At 38.3% G+C, this 19,131-nt stretch overlaps 1 protein-coding gene across 1 annotated transcript in view; it reads left to right on the top strand.

The window, feature by feature from the left end:
• SLC15A2 (solute carrier family 15 member 2) overlaps positions 1-19,131 on the top strand; it is a 31,634-nt gene that overhangs the window by 2,548 nt on the left and 9,955 nt on the right. The window contains exons 3-15 of the mRNA XM_048215001.2: positions 308-449; positions 5,046-5,138; positions 6,189-6,288; positions 8,068-8,158; positions 8,476-8,553; positions 13,355-13,437; positions 13,889-13,975; positions 14,148-14,237; positions 14,330-14,374; positions 15,513-15,545; positions 16,265-16,353; positions 17,809-17,890; positions 18,450-18,584. Of these exons, the coding sequence (XP_048070958.1) occupies positions 308-449; positions 5,046-5,138; positions 6,189-6,288; positions 8,068-8,158; positions 8,476-8,553; positions 13,355-13,437; positions 13,889-13,975; positions 14,148-14,237; positions 14,330-14,374; positions 15,513-15,545; positions 16,265-16,353; positions 17,809-17,890; positions 18,450-18,584 (1,148 nt within the window). The remainder of the gene's footprint in view (positions 1-307; positions 450-5,045; positions 5,139-6,188; positions 6,289-8,067; positions 8,159-8,475; positions 8,554-13,354; positions 13,438-13,888; positions 13,976-14,147; positions 14,238-14,329; positions 14,375-15,512; positions 15,546-16,264; positions 16,354-17,808; positions 17,891-18,449; positions 18,585-19,131) is intronic.

Genomic DNA, 19,131 nt, shown 5'->3' with positions numbered 1-19,131 from the left:
TTCATATCTGTTTCTCAGGTCTATGAGCTATATTGTCATTGGGAGGGAGTAGATAGGGACATTGGAAGCACCATATGATCTTTGCGATTGGCTTAAATGCTGCTATGTACGTACATGGACTGAAGGGAGGAGTATTGCATTTGTACACTAAGCATAGCCCCATCCACTCCCATAGTCACCCCTCCGTCACTTCACTGATAGGAGTGTTGAAGGTCGAGATCACCTTCAAAGGCCAGAGATGAAATGTACTTCTCCATAAATCACTTTAATGCATCTATCTCGTTTTGTTTCCCCTTTTCCACCTCAGCTGTGCTGACCCTGTATTTCCTGTATTTTCTGCACTGGAGCGAAGACACCTCCACATCTATATACCATGCCTTCAGCAGCCTCTGTTATTTCACTCCCATCCTGGGAGCAGCTATTGCTGACTCATGGCTGGGAAAATTCAAGTAAGGAAAATGGGAGGTCACATTCCCACATCGTAGATTCATTGTGCAGAGATTTTGCCACTTCTAGCCTCTTGCTTCTAAGCAAGAATATACTTATGTCATCCATGACAAATAAGCATCTCTCTAAGACTGACAACACAGAAAGACTATTTATCTGCATTATCAGTTTTTCCAATTTTTTACATCCTTTCCAGTCAGGAATTGTTTTCTTTTTACTTTCCCTAAACCTAATTTTAATCTTCCATTCCATAGTTTAAGACCAATTCTTGTTCTGATCTCAGGGACAATAAAGATTTCTACCCACCAGAAAATTTATGATTTCAGAGACCTCAATGTAGTTACTTCATGTACTGTCCATCTCTTCTCTGGTTGAATCATTCTTTTGTATATTCTTATCAGTCCCTCTTCTCAGCTGTTTTACTGTTTCTTTTCTCTAATCTCTGTGGTTTCCTTCTTAAGAATATAATAAATACTTTCATGATTTAGACTGATACTCTATTCAGTTCCATATCTTTTAAGTCTCTGAAAATAGCACCAAGAGACATTTATGGGATAACAGTCTCCTATAACAGTATCCTCATAGGTTGAAGATGGGTCTTGGCTATCCATCACCAAGTTATTTTCTATAGTCTTGTCATCTATGGATTTGTTTTAATCAGTATTTCTCGAAGTGCATTTTGTTGAAATTGGTTGATAGGATACAATGAGTATAATATAGGAAGATAAAGTTCTCATGGTCAAAAACATTTGGAAAATGCTAGGCTAAACAAAGTTAAAAAGATTCCTTTACTGCATGACTTCTTATAGCCTTTAACATGGTAATAAACACTGTACAATCTGCAAGAGAAGATTATGGTAGGTAGTGATTCCCAAACTTATTTGACCATGAAATACTTTTTCAGGATATTTTGTGGTTGTGGTGTTCCAGGGACTCCTCTTTAGTAATCATTGGTTTATATATCACTTGGCCTATATATATTCATTGTTCTACAGTGGTTAATCAGCATTTAATATGTAGCTATAATCATAGCATGGTAGTAAACACAGTTTCTTGACTTGAGAGAAGGATGGTGGGAAGGTATCTCAGATTCATGTTTGCTACTTATGTAGTATTGGTCACCAAGTCCATCCAGATAGGAGATTGGCACTATATGCAGAATAAAAAGTATAAGCCATGGTCTTTATTCAATAAACAAATTTTTATAGAATAAAAGACTCTCATACATGACATAGTACTTTCATTTATTTTTAAAATGACTTCCTCCCAAATTGAAGCATGGATATGTCTTTTCATGATGTCTATAAACATCTACTGAGAGGCTTTACTGCATGCCAGAACGCTATTTTTTATGTCCAGTTGCTTTTAAAGAGAGCCAAACATTTTTAGTCATAGTCCCTAGTGTGGTTTTTATACCCTGTGACCCATGCCTATAAAGTTCAGGCTTACAACCACTCTCTTAAATGTGTTTATTGCCAAATATGCTTTTGAATATCATCTCTACACTCCTCCTTTCACTCTCTCTGAGTAGGTCTGGAGCATGTCCTTTCCATCTCCTATCTTTTTTGTCTCATCAGAGCTAAACTTCTTCATGCTAGGTCTTTCTCTGCCATCACTGCACATACTCCTCCTCAGTTCCTAAGCTCTAATTAACAATGGTTCTGATGGTGAAATAAAACCTAAAACTTTGTCCTCTTTTCTACATTAACCCGTCTATAATAAAACTAAAGGAACACTGGGCTATAAGTTAAACATAGAAGTTCTAGACCTAACCCTAATACTAATCAATTAGAATGTCACTTTACTTTTTTCTTTTTAAAAAAGAGAGAGAGCAAGAGCAAGCATATGAGCAGGGAGGGGCAGAGGGGGAAGGAGAGAGAATCCCCAAGCAGACTCCACATTCAGCGTGGACCTGGCATGGGGATCAATCCCATGACTCTGAAATCACAACCTGAGCTGAAATTAAGAGTCAGACATTCAACCAACCTGGTCACCCAGGCACCCCAAAATGTCACTTTAGGAATGTCCTTTGACCTCTCTGGATTTCACCTTCCTCATTTGCAGATGTAAGATTGGTCAAGTCTATCCAGGGAAGTTCTGTTTCCTATGGGTAGGACTTCAAGGACCCCTTTCAAATGCAGAATGTCCAAATCTATCTTGACTTCTTTCTCTTTCTGCTAAAGTTTGCTACCATTAGCTTCCTCTCTTATATTCTTCATATCCTAGACTAATTCCCCAAGACTTTCACCTAAAAGGCTGCTTATTTTCTTTCTAAATGATTTATACTTTCCTCATCCATTGAGTCCAACAATCTGATATTGCTCTGATCTCCCTATGCAGACTCTATTACTCCAGCTCACACTCCTTCTGTTTTTTTTTTCTCTAATGATCTAGCAGAGATCATCTCCTTTGGGTTCATGATAGCTGGCCTTTTTTCAGTCCTTTTTTATTCCCATTCAATTTATTCTTTTTATTCCAACAAAGAAAACTTTTCTCTAGAAGATGCCACAGGCCTTTTGGGAAAGTCTGCCCCCTCCCTCTGATGTTAATTGCCCTGGGCAATTAATGCCCTGGATTAGTCACCAAACCTCTTACACCCTATTTGCCATTATAAACCACCTAAGGTCCCTTCCCTGGAAAGCCAACCTCCAGAGATTAGGCATTTCTTTATTTTTTTATTATGTTATGTTAGTCACCATATAGTATATCATTAGTTTTTGATGTAGTGTTCCATGATTCATTATTTGTGTTTAACACTCAGTGCTCATTTAGAATGAGAAATCCACAACCTGAGATTGCTGGCATCTCCAGCCTCTCTCCAATACTTTCATTTCATTCTTTATATTCCAGCATATAACACTTTAAAATCGTAGATGTAAACCATATAATTTCCAAGGTTCCTTCTTGTACTAACATTCTACTTACGTATAAAGAGAATGCTGGTATAGTAATGCACATAAGGAATATATTGCATGTGTGGTAGTGTGCCATATTTCAGTGTGTAAATCTCTACATATGTTCTTCCTGGAATTCTTCTCTGTTCCACTTCCTATTTGCCATTCAGATTTCTTGGAAGAAATAACACAACAAGAAGTCCCTACAAAATGCATAATCTTTATCACTGGGCAGTCTATTCATAGTCTCCTACTCCTTTCTTAGCCTTGGTAACTTGAACATGAGGTAACTGGTGTGGGGATTACAATTAACCCAAGTGTTCAAGGGACCAGGCTGAAACTGAGAGCTCTTTATCTTTCTATATACCCCAATGGTTGGGTTTAGAGAAAATTCTTTGTGTTAGCCATCCCTTTTTCCTGTTTACCTGGAGTTTTTTCTTGGCCGCTATCGATTTCTAGAGCCAAAGACATTCCTTGATAAAAACACCACAGGTCAAAGTATCCTGTTGTCCTGGTTCTCCTAGTTTAAAAAAATCACTTGCTGCAAATCCATCCTGTGAATGCTCTGTGTATGTGTGGTGTGAGTGAGGGGAAAGGACGGGTCACATATGAGAAAGGAGCTTGAAGGGAATGTCCATTTCCTCTAACACCACAGGGTAAAGAGTTCATTCACCATTACTATTTCTATGTACATTTCCCAAGCAGTTCTTTCCTCCTCCACCCCTTCCTACTCCTACTCCGTTTGTCCTGGCACTGAGAATAGTATGAACTTTCAGGCTATTACTCAAGCCTCTCAATTCTATTTTTTAAATTATTATTTAAATTTTAGTTACCATATAGAGCAGTACTGGTTTCAGGAGTAGAATTCAGTGATTTGTCACTTACATACAACACCCAGTGCTTATCACAAGTGCCCTCTTCAATACTCATCACCCATCTAGCCCATTCCCCACCCACCTCCCTCCATCAACCTTCAGTTTGTTCTCTATCATTAAGAGTCTCTTCTGGTTTGTTTTCCTCTCTCCTTTTTTTCCCCTCCCATATGTTCTTCTGTTTGGTTTCTTAAATTCCACACATGAGTGAAATCATATGGTATTTGTCTTTCTTTGACTGACTTATTTTGCTTAGCATAATACACTGTAGCTCCATCCAGCTCATTGCAAATGGCAAGATTCCATTCTTTTTGATGGCTGAGTAATATTCCATTGTATATACACACACCACATCTTATTTATCCATTCATCAGTTGACGGACATTTGAACTCTCTCCATAGTTTGGCTACTGTTGATACTGCTGCTGTAAATATCAGGGTACATATACCCCTTTGAATCTGTATTTTTGTGTCCTTTGGGTAAATACCTAGTAGTGCAATTGCTGGATCATAGGATAGTTCTATTTTTAACTTTTTGAGGAACCTCCATACTGTTCTCCAGAGTGGCTGCACCAGTTTGCATTCCCACCAACAGTGTAAGAGGGTTCCCACATTCTCACCAACACCTGTTGTTTCTTGTGTTATTAATTTTAGCCATTCTGACAGGTGTGAGGTGGTATCTCATTGTGGTTTTGATTTGTATTTCCCTGATGATGAGTGATGTTGACCATCTTTTCATGTGTCTGGATGTCTTCTTTGGAAAAGTATCTACTCATGTCTTCTGCCCATTTCTTAACTGTTTATAGACTGACTGATTTAACTCTCTCAACAGGACGATCATCTATCTCTCCTTGGTGTATGTGCTTGGCCATGTGGTCAAGTCCTTGGGTGCCTTACCAATAATAGGGGGACAAATGGTACACACGTGAGTAAAATCATGGAATAAATTGAACCACTGTTCTTCCATTAGACTGGTAAATGTCTCACACATTCATTACAGGTGATTTTCTACTTTCTTACCAGAGATGTCCCTTTATTTTCCAACCTATTCTTTAATTACCAAAGTGGTTGGGGAAAAAAGTATTTTATGACCAGTTGAACTCTTTCCTACTTTAAATGTCCTCACAGTTTTTATTAAACACTTGGAAACTTGTAGAATGCCTAGCTAGTATCCTTTTCATGAAAACTCATCATATGCTTGAAGACAATTATTAAAACCTCATGTCCCCCATATTTCCTCACCTATTCACCTACCCATGCATCTGTACTTTGCTAGGATTGAAAAATGTGCATAATATTTCCTTATAACACATTGTAGAAGTCCTATTCAAAGCCTGGATTATTTCCATTTATGTGTGTATTTCCATATATTCCAGTTGATCTGTCCCTCTTTACTTAAGCTATTGATGTTTATTGTGCCAGAGGCATTTGGTACATTTTGATAGTTTATTTGGTAAGTAGAGAGGATTACGGCTGTTCAAGAAGTAGACCATATATATTCATGTTTATAATGTGGCTACACATGTATTTATCAAATGAGCTAAGAATTTTAAATTTTAACAAATATTAGATGCCTCCTTTGTGTTGTCCTATCAAAAATTAGTGACAATTCTTCTATTAATTATAATGAATTTTACCATTTTGTTTTCTGGTTAGTAAGGGTATGTGGAATAGGTGTTTATAAGGTCCTTCTATTGGTATATCCCTTAAATTAAGATGAGATTGAGAACCAGTGATTTAACTTTGGAGTTCCTTTAGTATCTGCTTCTATCTATTGCACACAAAGTGTAAATGGGCTATCAGGGACAAAACCTTCCTATGCAATGTATACTTTCTGGCAGAGGCTCAAGGGTCATGAAGATTTTAAGTGTCCTCTTTGTCCTTGTGCACACTTTTTTCTCCTGTATATCCATATCCAATTTCTGCTGTTGTGTTTAATATCAATATGGTTAGTATTCTTACCTCTCCATTTCAGAGTCCTATCATTGGTTGGCCTGAGTCTAATAGCTTTGGGGACAGGAGGTATCAAGCCCTGCGTGGCAGCTTTTGGTGGAGACCAGTTTGAAGAAAAACATGTAAGAATCCTGTTGTTTCTATGATTTCAAGAATATAAGGCAGGCATTAAAAATGTACCTGGCAGGTAGCTATTTGCCAAGATTGAAGTAATCCACAGGTCAGAGTTCTTTTCAATGCTGGGTATTGACATTGGAACATGATCAAAAGAAAGTGACCAGGGTGATGAATGGACCAAGACACATCTTATGAAGAAAGGTTGAAGGAATTGGAGAATTCAGCCTGTATAAGATAAGAATTAAAGAGAATGTAATCGTTGTCTATAAATATTGGAAAGATGTCAGTAATTAACCCAGAATTAGTGGAAAGCTACAAAAAGTTTTTTGCTCAAAGGAAGGAAAAACCTCAAAAAGAGTTTGAAGTAGTGAGTTTACCCCCACTTGAGGTATTTCAGAAGAAACTCGGTAGGTGCTTCAGTAATGGGAGGTGATGAACAGTGTAGAAATGATTTAAGCATCTCTGGCTGAAAGCCTGTGAAAGGGGAAAATGATCATTCGGAATAAAACAGAATGAGATTTTTATACATTAACTTATCTAGAGGATCATTCCCTCTTTCCTAAATACTTTCCACTATTATTAGGGGGGTGGGGGGAAACCCAGTATGAATAAGCTAAAAATGGTTCCGTATGAGAAAGCTGTGACAAGTAAGCAAGGAAAAGAGTCTATTCTTAAGTAGGCAACATTTCCGGCTTCCTCTCTTTTGCTCTCAGTTTTCTTTTTGTCTGTCTTCATGTATTATTCCCTCATCTATAGCTATTTCTCATGTTTCTGGTTTTTCTCTCTCTGTTCTTTCTCTGTGTCCTGCTTCTTGTGTTTCTCCTACCCTTCAGGCTGTCTGAGTTATTATTTTATATTCTTTATCTGCCTGGGGTACCGTAGATCATAATTGCTTGCTGACTTTGGAGAAATACCGACCTTTGGCAGCCTTTGGGATTCTATGCACAAAGAACTATACAAATAGGTGAGTGGAATAAGTCGAAAAGGAGACCAGAGGAGGAAGCAAACATACTGTGAATAGTAAATAAGGAAGGACAGATTATGCTATTGTGTCAGGAAAAGACCTGTGGTTCCAGAATGAGACATAATGAATAAAGCATCAGCAACTTTCTCTTAAAGTTGCTTCATTTCGTAACTGCTCCACAAAGACATTTCAATAATAAGACAAACCCACCTACAGGTTTCCACCAACCACTTCTAAGCCCACGGATTTCCTTTTATAGTCTCTGGTAGACTTCCTGTAAGCACTAGAGGAACTACCTTGCTTAATCAACAGTTTAATCCACTGTCCTGTGTTCTAGTGTTATTCCTACCACACATTTCACAATAGCTATTATTGAACTCAATCAATCATTCACTGAATTAATTCAGTCAATAAATATGTGTTGAGTCTATAATATATGTCAGGTGCTGTGCTAGGTAGTAGGGATCACAGAAATGAGTAATATATGATTTCTGCTCTAAAGGAACTCTCAGCCTACTGAAAGAAACGGACATGTAATGTAAAGAAATTAATATTAGAATAGACATGTATAGGGCACAAGTGGTATAGTGTACAGGATGATAATTTTTGCCTAGGAAGGGTATAAGAGTGTTAAAGATGCTGGTACTAGGGTTTGAAAGATGGATAAATGTTTGGATTATGTGTCAAAACATCTAAAATGATTTTCATGTACCTCCAGCTTAATCTGAACATAGGGTGGATCTGGAGCTAGGAGGCACATTGCACTGATTATTTGTCTTGTTTTTTTTTTTTTCTTTTCTTTTCTTTTCTTTTTTTTCAGGCAGAGGAACGGACTAGATACTTCTCTGTCTTCTACCTCTCCATCAATGCAGGGAGCCTGATTTCTACATTTATCACACCCATGCTGAGAGGTTAGGATCTTTACTGAGAGGCCTTGTATAAGGCTTTCCTCTGGCCAGTCAAAAATCTTTTCAGAGCTTCCTGATATCCATCCTCTCCTTTTACACGGGCTTAAAAACCTGAGAGAATTTTTTTAAATCTTGATTTGTTTGGTCCAAAAAAAACATTATGGATTAGGTGATGGGAAGAAAGAGGATGGCAATGTCTATGAACCTGAGATGCAGAATAGAACATCAAACATCAAAGACTCAAGATTCAGGGTTCCTCCTCCTTCTTCTTCTTCTTCTTCTTCTTCTTCTTCTTCTTCTTCTTCTTCTTCTTCTTTTAGGAGATGTGCAGTGTTTTGGGGAAGACTGCTATGCACTGGCTTTTGGAGTTCCAGGATTACTTATGGTGATAGCTCTTGGTAAGTGCACTGGAACAGGGAAAATTAATAACCACTGATGCCTGCTACATGAGAAACAATCTAAGCCATTTAATTCAATCCTCACACTAACCCTATTAGGTAAGTGTTTTGTAGGAATTTTCTCTAGACATTGGAGATAAATTAACTGAATGAAGTCAGAAAAGGAAGGAAGGAAGGAAGGAAGGAAGGAAGGAAGGAAGGAAGGAAGGAAGGAAGGAAGGAAGGAAAGGAGGGAGGGGAAGGAAAAGAGAAAAGAAAAGGGAAAAGAAAAAAAAGAAAAGAAAAACATACCCAAGTTTATACAACTAAGAACTTTTAAAAAGACTGATCCCTCTGCCTCATATCGGAGCAATTAAGTCAGTATCTTGGCAGGATGGGCCTAGGTATCTATAATTTTTTAAATATCTAGGTGATTCTAATGTATAGTCACGGCTGAGACCCACTGCTCTACACTAAAATATGTAAGGAAGCAAGGAAGATAATTAATCCTTTCTCTCAAACTAGTTTATTTCATCTGACAATTATTATCTGGTAATTGGAAGACATTTTTAATTCTTCTAAAGTAACTCCTAGGTTTAGCTGTTTCTGCCCTGCTCTTCAATGCTTCCAATGAGTTTTCTCTTGATCAAAGAGAATAAGGGGAGTTGAATAAGTAGGTGGAAACTGATGCAGCTTAGATCAAGTGCATTCTCTTTACCACTGACAACCCAGTCATGGAAGAGGAAAGAGGATGTGTGTGTTGTTTAGTTTACACAGTCTAAGGGGAAACTTGGACGTGATTGTTCCTAATCATTGACCTGGAAACCTGTTCTCACTCTGAACCTTTGAGTGACACCCCCCTGGAACATATCCAGCCCAAACACATAAAGAGCTCAATAGAGAAAGAAAGAACCCAGAGACTCAATATTCAGCCCTGATTATTTTCTATCAGGAGGTGGTTAATAATAACAGTCAGATTCTAATTCCAATTCCAAGTTAGTTTATGTGTTATTCCAGGAAAGCTGTGATAATACATTCCCTGCTTCCTTCTTCCGTCAAAGCCAAACATTTCCCCAAATATTGTCCTGGTTTTCTACTTATTAGTGCTGTTTCCTCTGGATCATGGCACAATAATATTAACATATTGGAGTGATTTTGAAGATCAAAAGAGGTGCTGTAAGTGAAATGTTTTATAAACTATGAAATGTTAAATAAGTGTTAGTTGCCATTATTAGTCAGCTGCTTCAGTTTTCTGGGTACCAATAAAGAACAATTCTCTGGTCTTTCACAATAATTTAATTTTTTCATCTATATTTTTCATTCATTGATTCAACACACATTTACTTAATGAACTTTTCACATGTCAAATCCTGTGCTAGCTATTGGGGTCACATTGGTGAATTAGAGAACCACAGAGTTTATGCTTTCAAAAAACTTCCATAGTCCAGAAGGAAAAAGGAGACAGACATAGTAAAAAAGGAATTTACAATATAGTATGATCAGTGTCACAACTGGGGAAGTACAGAGAAACTCTGGAAACACATAGAGGGATGTCTGTCTAAAACACTGAGGATCAGAAAAGGTATGTCTAAAGAAGTGGTATCTAAGGTGAGACCTAAAGAATTAGCAGGAATTAATCAAAGAAGACAGGATAGCTGTAAGACAAGGAGATGAGACATAATTGTGACATATCTGAAGGCCGTAAAGGGATTCAATTGCTCCAGGTATAAATGAGAAAGATAAAGAGGAGAAACTGACAGCAATCAGATAATGAAGGGCCTTTTAAGTCATTAAGGAATTAGAACTTTATCTGGAGTAGGGAGCTACAAAAGGATTGTGAACAGAGGAGTGATCGTTAGATTTTTATTTTTCCTTGGTGTCACTGACTGTAATGTAGAGAAAGAATAGGTTAAGGGTAAGGCAAAGATATTATTTATCTTGATTACTGAGTTTTTGGCATTCTTTAAAATTTTGTGTTCAGGGTGAGTGCCTCACTCAGCTCAGAGTAGTCTCAGCCCTGGTGGAAATGACAAAACTTGATATGATTGGATATGTGAAGTGATGGAGAAAATAAGTCAACATTGAATGTAGGGCTCTGACTTCAGTAAGTAGGTAGATAGTGGGATCATCATCCTAATGAATTTAGTTTTGGACATGTTACATATTAGATGTCCTTGAAACATCTAATGGAGTTATCAAACAGTTATCTGGAAATACAGGTTTTGAGCTCAGAAGAAATATTTGGGCTGTAAAGATCTGGAGCTCTTAGTGTATGGATAGCAATTAAGCTATGAAAATAGATGAAATAACTAAGAGGTAATAAGAGTATAGTACAAAGAGGGCTAGAATAGAACCCTAAGGAATACCAGCATTAAAAAGATAGGTAAAGAGAAGAGAGCCTGGGTGGCTCAGTCAGTTAAGCATCCAACTCTTGATCTCAGCTCAAGTCTTGATATCAGGGTCATAAGTTCAACCCCCACATTGGGCTCCACACTGGGCATGGAGCCTACTAAAAAAAAAAAAAAAAAAAAAAAAAAAAAAAAAGGCAAAGAGGAAAAGCCCACAAGTGAGACTAAGAAGGAATGGCCAAATTGGTAGGAGTTCTAAGGGAATTGTTCAGAGTAACAAATGTTACTGAGTAGGAAAGTGAGATCAGGGAGGAAAATGCCCGTTGAATAGAGCAACAAGAAGGTCACTGATTTGGTGAATGTCAGTTACGGCAGATTGGTGAAGGTTTAAGATTGATTAGAGTAGAGTAGGAAGTGAATAAGAGGTAGGAAAGGGAAAATGGTGTGTGGAGCTGAATGTGACTGGAGTCAAGAGAGGATGGCAGGCATGCTCGAATATTATTAGGAACACTCCAGTAGAAAAAGAGGTTGAAGATGTAAGAAAAAGACAGAATAATCAGTATGAAAGCACACATAGCAGAATTACCTTTGTACAGAGAAGGAACATCACCTTCAACTAACTGGAGGCAGGAGAGAATAGGTGTGGATACAGGAGTTAATAGATTTTGTGGCAGGAAGTTGAGACAATTTCCATTTGATGGCTTCTGTTTTCTTTGTGAAATAGGGGGGCAGTATCCTCTACAGCAAGGAAGACCTAGTAGGGAAACTTACCACTCCTCAGCTTTAGTTAAGAGGCCTTAACATCTAAGTGTGATTTTATCCAGTTTATCACCTGGCCTTCCTTTTATCACTCCACTGTCTCCTCCACTATTGAGATTTCCAGCCTCCTTCTAGGAGCATTCTTAGTTTCAGGAGCAAACTATTTTCCTTCCAAAATCCTCCTCTTGTATAGACACCTTCTTATCTGCCCCCTTGTCTCCCAGGATTAGCATCCTTTCCCTTAACCATTTTTTTCTGTCAACAATAAGAAGGCTGTGGTAGGTAAAGGGTGCCATTTGGAGAAGCTTTGGAGAAACTGAGAGGATGACAAAGAAAAATCAGTAAAGTGAATATGAGAGGAATAGAGAATTTAGAAAGTTAAGGTAAGGAAAAGTAAGGGGATTCAGGCGTTCTGGTGCATAAAGATACTGAAAAGTGCTACTGGTCGCTGACAAAGACATCTTTGGTAGAAGAACTACCAGAGGGACATCTTGCTGGAGTTGGGAAATCTATTAAGGAAGGAAGTACATCTGGGATGGTAACAAGATAGAGTCTTCCTGCTGATGTTAGTTAATAAACTTGAAAAAAATAATATTTACTATTTCATAATTATAAAAATAATATCTAATTCTGATAATTTGGAAAATAGAAAGAAAAATAAGGAAATAAATGAATAATAAGAAAATAAATTATAAATAGCTGTGGAGATGTGGTTAAAGAATATGGGGTAAGGAAAAGAGAATGAGCTCAAGTACAATAATGGTACAGAATAGAATTTTTTGTAGGAATGATGAATAGTGCTTAGAATGTAGAGTACCTAATGGAAAATAATGAAACATAAAGTGGGAAGCAGTAGATTGAAGTGAGATCCAAGGGGGCACATCATTTTTATCGTTAGTCCCAGTAGTGTCTAGCACAGTGTTTAGTGCAAGAATGAATGAATGAGATGCTTTATGGTGGTTAAGAGCATAGATTTTTGAGTCAGATAGACCTTAGGTCAAAAATGCAATTTCTAGCATTTTCTAGCTATGTAATCTGCACAAATTGCTTAATTTCTTTTATCTTCAATTTCCTCAATAAAATGCAGAGAGTAGTACATATTTTTTCAGGTGAAATCAGTTAATATCTATAAAATGCTTAACACTTTACATATAATAATAAACCTTCAAAGATGGTTAGTGATAATAATAATCATCAGGATAATATGAATTTGGGGAGGCCTTTCATGCTAGGAGTTTGGAATTTTTAGGTGGGTCCTGGAGAGAAGGTTTTAATGTGGCATCAGATAAGAGAAGGAAGATAACAGGGATTGAGAAACTAGTTTGGTAGACGTTTTAATAATCCAGGGCAGAGGTCATGAGGTCCTAAACAAGAATTGTAGCAATAGTAAAGCAAAAGAAGGGCCGATGGGAAATACATCGAAGAAAGAGTCTCAATGAAAAGTTGGTAACATAGCAGATGTAGAGACGGAGAAAGAAGAGAGAATTCAGAGATGACTTCCATTACTGTGATACAGGAAAGTCTCAACAGATTACTTCTCTTAACAACTGACCATTTTATTCTTCTTTCGGCTCCTATAATGTGTATAATTCCAAAGTCCCCTCCCTTTGAAAGCTTTGCCAGTCACTCGTACACTTCAACAGCCTGTCCTTAGCACTGACATACTGAATGTGCTAAAGGAGAAGCTAAGAACCTTGTTTGTGTATCAACTGCAGTTGTGTTTACAATGGGAAGCAAACTATACAGAAAACCACCTCCTGAAGGAAACATAGTGACTCAAGTTGCCAAATGTATCCAGGTAAGTCTGAATTATTTACCTGCCTCTTTCAATCAATGGGAAAGAGATGCTATGCTGAGCATACAGGCCTTCAAACATGGGTATTCATTTTTCCCAATGACCGCTGTTCTACCTTTGTACCTTTTGGCAAACTGAGATTTATCCATCTTCCTCTGTGCCTCTACTCAACCATTAAGTAAAATAATAATAATAATAATTATTATTATTATTATTATTATTATTAACCATCTCTTAAAATCGGCAAAAAGCTTCTGAAATGTGTATATGATATATGTGTTGCCAACAGGATATAGGGATAGATAAAATTAAATCTGAAATATTCTGAAATTCAATGTCTGATGAAATCAAAGGGTTAGAGTAAGTCACTTAAAGCGTACATGTCTGAGGGAAAGGATAATGAATTGGAATGGTTTCTTTTTGTCTCTCCTCTGATATCTATGCTCTGCCCTAGTTTGCTATTTCCAACCGTTTCAACAACCGCTCTGGGGACATTCCAAAGCGACAACACTGGCTAGACTGGGCAGCTGAGAAATACCCTGTAAGTTGGACCTGCAGAAATATCTTATGCCTACATGGAGATTTTCCTAAGTCCAAACTGATCCCCTCTTGCTGCATTTGACCTCTTCTCTTACTGCCCTGGCACATTTCTACTCTAAGCAAGAAAAGCAGATCTAGCCATTCAGCCTGTTCCTTCTTCCCCTTTCTTGCAGAAGCAGCTCATTATGGATGTGAAGGCACTGACCAGGGTTTTGTTCCTTTATATCCCACTGCCCATGTTCTGGGCTCTTTTGGATCAGCAGGTAAGAATAGTTCTTTTGAAAGCTACCCCTTCTTCCAGCCCCCTTCCTCCCACAGGAAAGAGATTTATCATAATTGCATCTGTCTACCTTAGGGCTCACGATGGACCTTGCAAGCCACCAGGATGAATGGGAATTTGGTGAGAAAATATTTTCCAGAGAAATCTATTCTTTTCTTCATAATAAATAAATTTCCTTTTTTAAGGAAAAACAACTTTTGTGGTTTTTGCCTGAAAACTGACTTAAGATCCGAAGAGAAGTGTCTTTAACATGAAGGTACTGAGTAGGCAAAATTTTTAAAAGCTATTCTAGAAATAAAAAACAGAATCTTATCTTTAAAAATCAGGAATATAAGGATGGAAGGGTTTCAATGTGTACAGGGAAGTACTGAGAAGACAGTAAATGAAGAGATCCAGACTTGGGGTAGAGAGTGTTTGCTCCCCTCTCAGCCTTCCTGGGGCACAGGAGGCACAGGCTTGACTGGTGCTGCTCCACATGTACCCCGTCTCTGGGCAGGGATCATGTGGAGGACCTGGAAGTGCAGTATTTTGTACATGGATAAGGACTGGAAAAGTTGTAAACATTATTTTCTGTTTTTCTAATCTCCGTTCTTTGGCAAACTCCATTTCATCTCTGCTCTCAATTGTTCTATTGAGATTATTATATTGTTTTTCTACCCTCTCAGTGGTGGAGAAGGCAGGGTGGAATGATGCTAGGATTTCATTAACCGGTCTATTTGGAGCTTGTCAAATATAAGTTTACTTTTTTCCCTTTCTGTTGTTGCCTAGGATTTGCTATGGTTGCTCTCTTGTTGACCCCCTGGAGAACAGTTCCGGAAACATTATGTGTTAGTGGAAGTCTTCACTCTAACCATGATGTCGTGTGCTACACATTACCACCTACAACTGCAGGGACTGAAATTAACAAAAATACACTGACCCTATTCTCTCGCAAGAAAAAGAATATTCTCCCTTAGGCCTCCCTGCCTTCAGCAAACATAGCCTGAAGCCATTCCCAGTCTGTTTCCCCAAATACCCTTAAAAGCACGATGTGGCCCTGAACCAAAGACCTGGTGGATTTTATCTTTTGTGTCTCACCTGCTAATTAGCAATTTTTTTTTAAGAGAAGGAGAGTGTGCAAGCGGTGGGGAGGGGCAGAGGGAGAAGTAGAGAATCTCAAGCAGGCTCCACACTCATCGCGGATAATTAGCAGTATTTTTGAGCTAAGCTTTTCTTGTCTTTAGCCGCTGTATATATGTAATTTGTTACAATGTTTCAGGGTTTTTTTGTGCTTCAGCCGGACCAGATGCAGGTAGGAGATTTCTCTATACTCATGGGGATTTATGGCTTTCCTCATCTATACTTCTATCTGAAGTATTAGGATTACCAACCATAATTGGACATTTGTTTCCTTGTATGCCGAGGAGGGTTTAGGATAGGGATGAAAATATTCTCCTTAAGCCCCACACTTCTCTTTCACATCCTCTTAAGTAAGCAGCTCCTGCCCAACTCCAAGGAGGGTGAATTTTGAGCCCACAGGAAAAGTATAAGCATTGGTTTTTTTTTTCCATGTTAAGGTAGTATCTTGGAAATATTGTCCAAGAAAGTGTAAGGCTTTGTTCCATGAGTAATGAAGTCAGAATCTCAGTTTGTTGGGGACTCCCAGTTCTTTTTTTTAACCCTTATTTAACCCCAATTCTTCCTTCTCTCCTTTTCTCCATGACATTTTCCCTTAGGCTGTGGAACAGGACTTGAAGATAAGTGAAAATGAGAGGGAAGAACCACTAACTGGTTGACAGAAAAACATGTTCTGAGTGAAACTGATTCTGTAGGATATTTAGAAGTTGAGGTGCTATGCAGGGGAAATTAAAGTCCTGGGTGTAAAGGCACTGAGCGGTGTGGAATCGTTCTGTACTTAGTATGATGAAAGTGTGTTTGAATGTTAGAGTGCACACAAGCAAATGAGATCACATGCTTACACTCAAGATAGAAGAACACTTGTAACTAATCCTTTTTACCATGATATTACAGGTGCTAAATCCCCTTCTGGTTCTTATCTTCATCCCATTGTTTGACCTTGTCATTTATCGTCTGGTTTCCAAATGTGGAATTAATTTCTCGTAAGTGCTCACTATGCCTTTCTTGCTCAGACTGACTTAATATTTGCTCAGCTTGATAAAGATTGAATGTCAGTACTTTCTACTTAGTATGATTTGTTTTGTCGTATCATTTTTCTGCTTCTACGTATCCAAGTTAAACTAAATGCCTGTTGGTACTGGAAGATAGGAATTAGATCTCACTAATTCTCATTATAAAGAGTTCAAGCCATTACTGCAGACTTAACTGTGTGATGTTGAAGGGATAGATCTAGCTTCATGGAAAGTCAAAAGTATATGAGAATAGGCTCCTAAATCAACTTGTTGCTTCGTTCTTGAATGTTGCCTCTTCAAAGAAGTCTAAAGCCTATGATGACAATTAATCCCTTTAAAACATTTATTGTCTATATAAAACAAAGTGGGGCGGGGTGCGCCTGGGTGGCTCAGTCGTTAAGCGTCTGCCTTTGGCCCAGGGCGTAATCCCAGGGCCCTGGGATCAAGCCCTGCATGGGGCTCCCTGGTCCGTTGGGAGCCTGCTTCTTCCTCTCCCACTCCCCCTGCTTGTGTTCCCTCCCTCACTGGCTGTCTCTCTCTCTGTCAAGTAAATAAATAAAATCTTTAAAAAAATTTTTTTAAATTAAGAAAAAAAAAAAGTGGGGACCTGATAAGAGCAGAACTAGGTTATCCCTAATTACTGCTTTTCTCCTATTCTAAATAGAAGCACCAGGTGGTGTATGGAACTGTTGAACACTATATTGTACACCTGAAACTAATATTACACTTTGTTAACTAACTGGAATATAAATGAAAACTTAAAAAAAAAGAAGTGTTATTCTTTGTAAATTTGACAGAGGAGAGTTTCAAGTGTCCTCTAATTCCTGATTTAATAACAACTTTCATTTTGATGACCACATTACCGTATTCAAATGACCTTTTGTCATTTACTCATTAGTTGAGCAGATATTACTGAGTTCAGCTCCAATGCCATGCAAATATAACAGCACAAATCTTGCCCGAAAGAGTTCACTGTTTAGTAAGGGAGGCAGAACACATGCAAGAATAATTATTACCCAACGTGAAATACATTAAGTGCAGTAAGAAGGGAAGCAAAGTGCCAGGGAATTATAGAGAAAGAAGAAAGTCCTTCCTGCTGCCAGAGTCAAGAAAGACTTATGAAGGAAAAGAAAATGGGATAATAACATATAGTGCTTGGCATATGGTAAATGTCCAATAAATCTGGCTGTATTACTATTATTTTTTGGTATGATGACATAATGGATAGAAAAAGTTGAGGTGGGAAAATGTGACGAATTAACAGAGAACTGTTCAGTGTGAAGAGTAGAGGAAGAAAGCTGTGTGAAGGGGAAAAGTAGCTGGGACCAAATCAGGAAAGGTCTTTAATGGTAGACTTAGAAGGTTTCGATTTTAGCCTTTACAGTCTAAAGTTTCCATGTAATTGTCTCTCCCTTTCCTCTGCAGATCGCTTAGGAAAATGGCTGTTGGTATGATCCTAGCAAGCCTGGCATTTGCAGTCGCAGCAGCTGTAGAGATAAAAATTAATGTGAGTTCAATAAATCTTAAGCTCCATGAGGGCAAGACCATATCTTTGTTCACTCTTCTGACTTGTTCAATCCTGATTGCCTGGGACTTAGCCCAGAACCCATTTTAAAGAAGATGCATCATAGCTATCTGTGGTAAATGAGTGGACACAGGGGTAGCAGAGCAATACAAAATGAGGCCCACCTCCCACCAGGGTGATTCAGAGTATATTGTCAAGGAATTCTCAAACACTAATATCCAAGCTATCTCATCATCTCTCTGGGAAGACAGGTTTTGAATATTTGGCAGATCGAATAGCCATTATTAGGGAATGATTTATGAAGTCACTGCTGAGTCAAAAAGCATGGAGTTTGTCATGTAGCATCCGTGCTTGCTGTACTGAGCTGGTGTTTCCTCCTCCAAACCGCCATCAGAGTTTTCTAAGCCAAATGCCTTTCAGAGGGAGAAAACTGTATCCTCTTGATTAGATGGACTAGGATGTCAGAGGTAGGACTGAGATATGTGTTCTCACTGTATCAGAAGGGTTGTTGGTAATTCTGACTTGTGTTCTCTGTCCTAAGAGAATGATCCCACCACAGCCTGGTCCCCAAGAAATTTTCCTGCAAACCTTGAATCTGGCAGATGATGACGTGAAGGTGACAGTACTGGGAGATGAAAACAACACTCTGTTGGAAGAGTCCATCAGATCCTTTCAGGTGAGATATGGACTTGAATAAATTAGAAACACATTCGGTACACAACAAGGTGACAGCATGATACCGTGGCTAGAAGCATGTGCTTGTAGAGTCAAACTGTCCCCAGTCAGTTTCTGGTTCTGCCATTCCCTAGCCCTAAGACCCTAAACAAGTTATTTTATCACTAAACCTCAGTTTCAGCATCTGTAAAATGGCAATAATTTTTATGCCATGAGCTGTTGTAAGAATAAGTATTAGATGTAAAGCACTTAGCATAGTGTTAGGGACATTGTAAGGTCTCAGTAGGTTGTAATTTGCATTGTTATTTCAAACTGCCTCCTAATATCACATCCTCTGGAAGGATTTGGCTTGCATATTTTCACCACTATTAGTGTACATATTCTGAAATATGTATTTTTTTAAAAGATTTATTTATTTATTTTGGAGAGAGAGAGCACGAGTGGGAGGGGCTGAGGGAGAGGGAGAGAGAATCTCAAGCAGACTCCATGCCAAGTGCAGACCCTGATGCAGGGCTTGATCTCACAACCTTGAGATCACAACCTGAGCT

The sequence above is a fragment of the Ursus arctos genome, unplaced genomic scaffold (assembly GCF_023065955.2).
Source record: "Ursus arctos isolate Adak ecotype North America unplaced genomic scaffold, UrsArc2.0 scaffold_4, whole genome shotgun sequence".
NCBI classification, from domain to species: Eukaryota; Metazoa; Chordata; class Mammalia; order Carnivora; family Ursidae; genus Ursus; species Ursus arctos.
This window is presented reverse-complemented; position numbering and strand designations above follow the sequence as displayed.